The sequence below is a fragment of the Rasamsonia byssochlamydoides genome (genome assembly GCF_041956645.1).
Source record: "Rasamsonia byssochlamydoides strain NRRL 3658 unplaced genomic scaffold VTN77scaffold_57, whole genome shotgun sequence".
Classification (NCBI taxonomy): Eukaryota; Fungi; Ascomycota; class Eurotiomycetes; order Eurotiales; family Trichocomaceae; genus Rasamsonia; species Rasamsonia byssochlamydoides.
Window position 1 is genome coordinate 1 of NW_027192440.1, and position 7,439 is coordinate 7,439.

A 7,439-nucleotide genomic window follows, 5' to 3' on the forward strand; every position below is an offset into this window, starting at 1 on the left:
GTACTAACTGTGGAACTATTGGGCATATACGGACTCGATGCCCTAATCGCTCTAATTCATAATTTTTGTAAATAATTTCTGTTTTGGGTAGTAATAAAACTTCAAATTCTGTATAGTATTTGAAGGTGCGGGTGGGTGATCGGAGCGACCGGGCGATCGGAGCGGCCGGGAATTACGTTAGCTGCCGTAATGGGTTGTTGGCTAGTCTCCGGCCCGTGTTCGATCACGGGGCCTTTTAACGTTTAGGGCTCAGGGCACAGTCACGCAACAGTGCACACGGAGGGACCGCCGAGGATCGAGATATCCCCGATCCGTGCTCATGCGGAAAATGAGCCTGAAACGAGCTAGATCATTCTGGACGACCGACTTGCAGATACACTAGTCGATAACCTAGTAATCATACCCAGCACTGACTCCAAATGGATACCTCGGCTAAGGATACGTGCTGATTCCTATAATAATGCTAACGGGGTATAATATTCTATAAACTACAAAAAAATAAAGTGCTTTAGTGAAGACAAATTACAACAAGATGTCCCTTACCAATGCCTCACGCTCACCAGCACCTGTTCTCTCGGGTCCAACTCGATCCCATGACTTTGCCCCAATCCCATTCGCATGAGGATCTGCCAGACAACCTTGCGCTTCAAGCCCTCCCTGACCGCGATCTTCTCAAGCGCATCGTGTCCATTGAAGTACTTGACAAATTTCGGCCAGTACTTCTTCAGCGAATCGTGGAGGCCAGGGTCTTCCGCCTCGTTTCCAGCGCCGCCATTGACAGATTCCGAGGCTTTGCCGGTCGCCGACACCGGTCGATCAGGGAAGCGCGACATGATCTCATCCAGCCATCGGGACTCTAGAGGCGAAGCGCGATGCGGAAATAAAATGAGAGACGACATATTGAGATGAGAGTTCCGGTCCATGTAAGAATCCGTCAACCGGTATTGATCGTCAGAATCACGCCAGCCAGGGATCGGCGTGAGCTGGTCACTTCCCTGACTGTCTAAGGACGAAGAAGACGAGCTTCCATCATCGTCACTGTCGCTCCGATCATCTCGCCCATCGTCTGACGCAGACGACATTGGTCTACCAGTCGAGATGTACTTCTCCATCTGTTCCCTTCGTAGGGCCTGTTCCACTGCGATTTTAATTTCTGGGGTCACCTTAATCCTCGCAAACGAGCGAAGCTGCGTCACCCATCCACCTCTCAGAAGCCACGCAAGGACGGCAAAATACGTCTCTTTGTGGTCCTTACTGGGGATGAAACTTGCATACGCACGGGGAGTACCGCTTAGTGCAGATAACATCTTTGGCAGGCTCGGAAGAGTCGGAAACGCTGCTGCATAGGCCTCTGTCGCCGCCGCCAGCTTGCTGAGATCGCAGTTTGGCGATACAATGTACGTATCGCGTTGGTGTAGCGGAGGTATCACGCGGGCACGTCTCCAATATACCAGATGGCTGGCCAGCAGCTGAATATTCGAGAGTGAAATGCCCGAAATGGCGGAAATCTGAGCAAACGATTTATTGGGCTTCGTACAGCGAATGTAGTGCGCGAGGGCAGGACCCAGGGCACCGCCTGAGGCTTCCACATCTTTCAAAATTGTCGCCTCGTTGTCCAACAGTAGCAGACCAAAGTGCTTAGCCAGGACTTGATTGGGAGGTTCTAGCCCACTGGCTGCTGCATCATCAGCTGGGCTGAGATTGTCCGCAGTCGTAAGCCACAGGCCTGGATACGCAGGTTCCGTCGGGGATGGCAGGTGCGATATTGAGGTCAGCGGGGGGATCTGAAGAGAAATAGACACTTCCGGACTGAGCGAGACAGATGCGATTTTGGAGGCCGATATGCTTGTGAAAATGGTGTAAATAGCTCTGGCAAGAGACGAATTGGCAATGAGCTCGGTGTAGAGGCTATGGACGGAGGCCTCTGTGGCATGGTAAGTCGTTGTCATCGTTGATTATCCGGTGGAAAAGGGTTACCTCTCTCTCGTGCTTTCTCCTTGATCTGTAAGATATTCTGGGCTTCCCTCCATACATAATCCGTACGGGCTTGCTCCCACTTCAAGGCCTTGCCAAACTTTTTGATCACGTTTTCGTACATTTCCTTGATATTTATCGAGTATTCGAGAATTGGGGGGTCTAGCACAAAGACAACATTGAACATCGTCATGGAGTCCTTGTCAGCGTCTGCCGATTCACTTAGTCCTCTATTCGCACTGGCTCCAGCATCTCCATTTGATTTCCCATCTCCAGGGGTTGCCGAGCTGCCACCTGGAATCTTCTCATAATCATCATCATTATCGTCGTCCTGAGCGGCGTCAGCATCGTCGCCTTGGCTATCTCCAAGCCGTTCTTCGTGTCCAAGCTCGCCTCCTTCCCATTGCCTTGGTTTCTTCTTTCTCCTTTTCTTTTGTTTCCGCCAAGTCCCATCATCACGTACAAACACGGGCCATCCGACAAACGCCAGGTCGTTGATACCGACCTCAAAGCGCCTTTTATGCCAGGCGCGCGTCGGACTCAATAGCTTCTCCCAGACGTCGGAGGGCAGCCCAAAGACCGAGTCCCAGGGCGGACGAGAGTTCCCTGTAGAGCCATTGCCATGTCCGTTGGCAGTCAACCCCGGACTGTCTTCCGCGTCAGAAGTAGCCCGTTTCTTCGTCCGGGCGGAACTTAGGGACGGTGGCCGCTGTGACTCTCCGCCCACTGAGGACGTCGTTGCGGAGATATTATCCTCAATGCCTGAGTTGTTCTGCCGCCCTGCAGTCACAGCAGCGGCGAGATTGACTGGTTCGTCATCCTCGTCCGAACTAGATTCGCTCTCTTCGCTCGAGCCGGAGTCGGTGCTTTTCGAGCGTCGGGCGTTGGCGCCGACGGCGTTCTCGCTGAGCGGGTTGGGTGGGTAGTGGAAAACGAATCTGGGCCCCGCGCGAGAACTGACGATCAGGATGATGGCGACGAGACAAGGCTCCGGAGGACGCGCGACCGAAGACATTGAAGGGAGATGGACATGGTATGGAAATTTTTCGATGGTCAAGACGAGTATGACTATTACCGAAGCGGCTGGAACCTGCAGGCCCAGATAAGCTAGCGCATAGCTTCCCCGCGTTGAATTGAGCTTGCGCAGGGCTTAGATCCGCGCGAGTCGCGAGCAGTAGTAATTACGCAAAAACCGAGTAGTCTAAAGAATAGTAGACTTTACCCGATCGTAAGGAAATTAATGAGAAGGAGAAGGAAAGGATACCACAGCAATAGGAGAGACAAAATTCCGACGCGATTCGCAATTGGGCTCCAAATCCCACTATCTACAAGCAAAGCGGAGAAGAACCACACTCAACCAACGCCAACCATGCCTACAAAATGGTTACATGTACATACACGAAGAATTAATTATCTTACAAGGGTATCAACCCGAAATCCACTATTCCACCCTGTCTATCTTATCTGCTCCCATTCCCTTCTGGTCCTTTCGATGCTGCGGTTCCCTGATTGCTGCCTTGGTTGTCTGATTCGAACTCTAGCCCAAGATTCTTGAACTCATCGGGCGTCATGAGATTCCTGAACGGTTGAAGGTTAGTATCTATAAGCATCTTTGGTATTGTCTCATTTACGTGCTGTTTATACGAGAAGAAGATGGTGGGAATATCAGAGAGATAAAAAAGAAGCATTGACAGCTGCTATGACTTCCTCTGCGACCACTGGATCCCAGAGGGGAAAAAAAAAAAGGACAGAATATTAGTAGGAAGAGAAAGCACGTACTTCTCCATCCGACAACTCAAGTATCCCTTAGCCAGCTTGCGACACTCCTCATCGTTGACGCCTTTTCGGGATTTCAAGCACTTCAGGTAGTCGGAAATAAGATGTTTACACTCTCCTGGATTTCAAAGCAAGAATATTTAGAAACTAGCAAAGTAACGCGAATAGTGGATTGTATTGTGGCAGCGAATTCGGGCAGTTCGGGCAAACAGAATCGGTTCAATTCAATCGCATACCATCGTGATCGAGAGGAAAGCTACCGCGCTCAGGCCTGTTGAGACACAAAATAATCAGTTTCTATGCGTTCCTAGACACTTTCGACAGGAGGATAAAGAGATCGTATCTCGAATCAAGTGGAACGGCGCAACTTACGGGGTAGGCTTATAATTGACCGCAGCACCGCCAGGACCTCCAAAACTCATGGCGTGGCCAATTCACTGAAACAGAGGCAGCCTGTAGGATTCAATGACAGGAGAAAATAACTATACCGATTCTAGCTCAGGAACCTCTAGTCGTCGGAGTAATTAACGACTATCGTCAGCGCTTTGTCGTCGTCCTCGTCCGATCGAAAAACAGCGGACGAGACCGTGATCCAGACAAACAAGGCAAACCAGTCAAACATCCTACAGCCCATCCGAACCAATTAGCTTGCCTAACAGGTAATAGGTGCATCGCCGATGAGGTCACCCCACAGCAACGTTCAGCTCTACGCATGCCTGTTACAGTATTCATGACTGGCATAAGAATTGGCCAGATTTGCTGATTGGCTGAAGATTGGTTTTATGGCGTAGATCCTGTCGAGGTCCAGTGCGTGCCTCGTATTCGATGCAAACAGGTGACAGCAAATGAGATTGCTAGGCTGGAGGGAATCCCGCTGCGTGTGGACTCGATGTAACTACGGAGTACATGTCTGTATGTACGGAAGTAGGCGATCGCAAGAGAGACGTGCATGTCTAGTAGGGGTACGGTCTAGTGACCATCCGGACTGATAAGAGAAAAAAAAAGCTCGTTATTAATTTCAAGCAAGAAACTCATATGTTCGGACGAACATATATATGTGACGTCCCTACCCCTCAGTATCCCTCTCGACATTCCAATAAACCGAACTCCAATATCTATCCCCTTCCTCTTCAAGTCATATCATACCTGACTATAAAAGAAGTCACTGCACAGGACCTGCATTGGCAGCCTTACTCTCAAAAATGCCCATGTCAGTACCCCATAGTGCTTATTAACACTTCCCACGCCAGCTCTCGATGGGCATTGAAACACCATAATCACTGCCTCCTAGCTACCTGACTGACTGGTCAATGTTAATCATCGCAGGAAACTCGAAGGAAGCTGCCAATGCGGCGGCGTAGAATTCGAACTCGAATCGCACACCCCAGTGCCTTATCAGCTCTGCGCATGCAGCATCTGCCGCAAAGTCGGCGGGTACAACGGCTGCGTGAACTTGGGCGGTATTGCGGACTCGCTGAAGATTAAGAAGGGGAAGGAGTTGATCAAGTATTAACATATCGTATCATTCCTCGGTCCAAGACATAGCTGATTCATTTTTTTTCCCCGTTTGCTAGGAAGTACACCGCAATCAAAGACCGCGGCAAGCCCAACCTCGAGCAACGATGTTCCTCCGAGCGCAACTTCTGCTCTAACTGCAGCACCATGCTCTGGCTGTGGGATCACCACTGGCCGGAACTGATCCATCCGTTTTCGTCCGCGATTGACACCGAGCTCCCGTCGCCGGAGGAGATGGTCTGTATCATGGCGGACTCGAAGCCGGGGTATGTGCGGTGGCCTGAGGGGAAGAAGAGTGTGCATGAGAGGTACAATGAGGATAGTCTGGAGGAGTGGCATAAGAAGCATGGTCTTTTCGTTAAATGAGTTTTTCTCAGTCGATTACTACCGAGGGCTGGCTACGTTATACCAATTGGATATACACGCATGGCATGAAGGACAGAAGAAGCATGGTAATCAAGTCAAACATTCTCATTGATTCTAGTCTAAATCTGTGTGCTGATTCTAAACACTAAACAGGATCTGTTAGCTCAGCTGCTCTCTTCAAGAAGTGAATCAACGTTGGATGAGTGTTTCAACATCAGTTCTCCAAGGTGAATAAGGGTTTCTTCAACGTCAAGACTCGGTAAGAACACAGCGAATTTAGGAGTTCATCAGGGAAAGGCAAAAAGGGACAACACAGAGGTACAAGGACTTACATTATATCGACTACATACGATTCTACGTCGTCGTCTCCTATAGTGATCGTTCAGAGTCAGCTATGCCTTGAACACACGTGTGTGCAAGCATTGAAGATCTCAAAAGCATGTCATCTATATCAGGCTTTGAGCCTACGAGTTAGCCAATGGTCAAGCAAGTTTATGTCCAGAGTCCCACATACCTCATTAAATCAGAATTTTCAGTGTTGATTGTTCATCCCGAAACGCAGTGCGTCCGGTCAAACAGTGTGAATAACATGGTCATCATGTGGATGACAGCCAGATAGGTGATAGGCCAGGCAATGGGATGGGATTTGATAAGTACCTAATGACCTCGCGAGTCAGCGCAAATCCGAGTCCTTCCGGATTGAAAATGCAGCGTTGCAATGCGAGAATTAATCAGCTGACGAATTCTCAACAAGCACTCCACCTCCCCAGCACCCGCAAAGTTTGTACGACTTTGCTTGGAATGGATGAGGGCAGATGAATACGTTCTGTCCGCCCGTTCGTTCAAGTTTTCCTCATGATAGAAAGGGGAGGGGTCAAGTTGAAATAGGGAAATTGCGTTACCTGCAGAAGGCTCAGTTAGCTACAAGTACAACTAACAGATTGTGTGCATGAAGCTAATCAAGCGTAGCAAACGCAGGGTCAGACAAGGCTGAAACTTGATTTATGACAGATTCCACATGGAACATTAAGTTTGAGGAATGCCTTTTGCATGTCATAGGGTCATCACAGGAGGGAGGGGAAAGGGTGGAGGCCTGAGAGCATACCTTTTAAGACTGTCTACTGGGCGAATCTGGCAGCATAGTACCTAGAGTACGGCAAACCTGCTAAGCAAATCCAGTCAGTCGCTGTTCACAGGGCGGAGATATCGTATAGACAGGACTTTGGAACTGCATCAGTGTAATTCTAGAGCTATTTCTTTGGATGTCCTTCATAGTCATAGGATTTGGATTGTTCGAAGAAAATTCATCACTTGAGCGAACAATGCGGGAAGAATTGAACGTCACATACCTTTTGGTTTAGCAGGAGAACATCGATAGGGCAGGTGACCAGCTCCTGCATAGTTAAAACCAAAATTAAAAGGAAAAGGAAAAGGAAAGGACGAGAGCGACATCAGCTCTCAAATTCCACATTTTTGTGGATGTGTGGTGGGAGAAGGTCAAAGTGCGGGAAGCTACAAAAATTTATACGCGAAATTCTTTGGTACTACGGGGAGCGGTTTCTACCACGCGCGAAGCGAGCGACAGCCAAACTGGAACGCCGAATTTCCCTTATCGGTATAGCGTGCCTGTTTGGGAAAGGTGTCGTCATTTTCCACGGCCTTTGTTGGACATCCATCCTTCCTACATATATAAAGTGACTTACTTCCCTTGCTGCTTTCCCAACTTCCTCTCCATTATCCTGATTTTTTGTTTTTTTGGGTTATCTTCCTGTGCTCCTTGGTCCTCGATCCCTTTGCCTCCCCCCCCC

At 49.2% G+C, this 7,439-nt stretch overlaps 3 protein-coding genes across 3 annotated transcripts; 1 reads left to right on the plus strand and 2 right to left on the minus strand.

Moving 5' to 3' along the window:
• Nucleotides 1–539: 539 nt before the first annotated feature.
• On the minus strand, nt 540–2,989 carry VTN77DRAFT_7073 (uncharacterized protein; the record flags this gene model as incomplete). The annotated part of the gene is made up of 2 exons (XM_069423422.1): nt 540–1,924; nt 1,978–2,989. 2 exons carry the CDS (start codon nt 2,987–2,989, stop codon nt 540–542), a joined length of 2,397 nt encoding a protein of 798 aa, XP_069275568.1.
• Nucleotides 2,990–3,434: 445 nt separating this feature from the next.
• On the minus strand, nt 3,435–4,172 carry VTN77DRAFT_7074 (uncharacterized protein; the record flags this gene model as incomplete). Its single annotated transcript, XM_069423423.1, has 4 exons — nt 3,435–3,552; nt 3,754–3,868; nt 3,987–4,021; nt 4,123–4,172. 4 exons carry the CDS (start codon nt 4,170–4,172, stop codon nt 3,435–3,437), a joined length of 318 nt encoding a protein of 105 aa, XP_069275569.1.
• A 780-nt stretch (nt 4,173–4,952) lies between these two features.
• Nucleotides 4,953–5,631, plus strand: VTN77DRAFT_7075 (uncharacterized protein; the record flags this gene model as incomplete). Its single annotated transcript, XM_069423424.1, has 3 exons — nt 4,953–4,960; nt 5,077–5,256; nt 5,325–5,631. The coding sequence occupies 3 exons, from the start codon at nt 4,953–4,955 to the stop codon at nt 5,629–5,631; spliced, it is 495 nt and encodes a 164-aa protein (XP_069275570.1).
• Between the last annotated feature and the right edge of the window lie 1,808 nt (nt 5,632–7,439).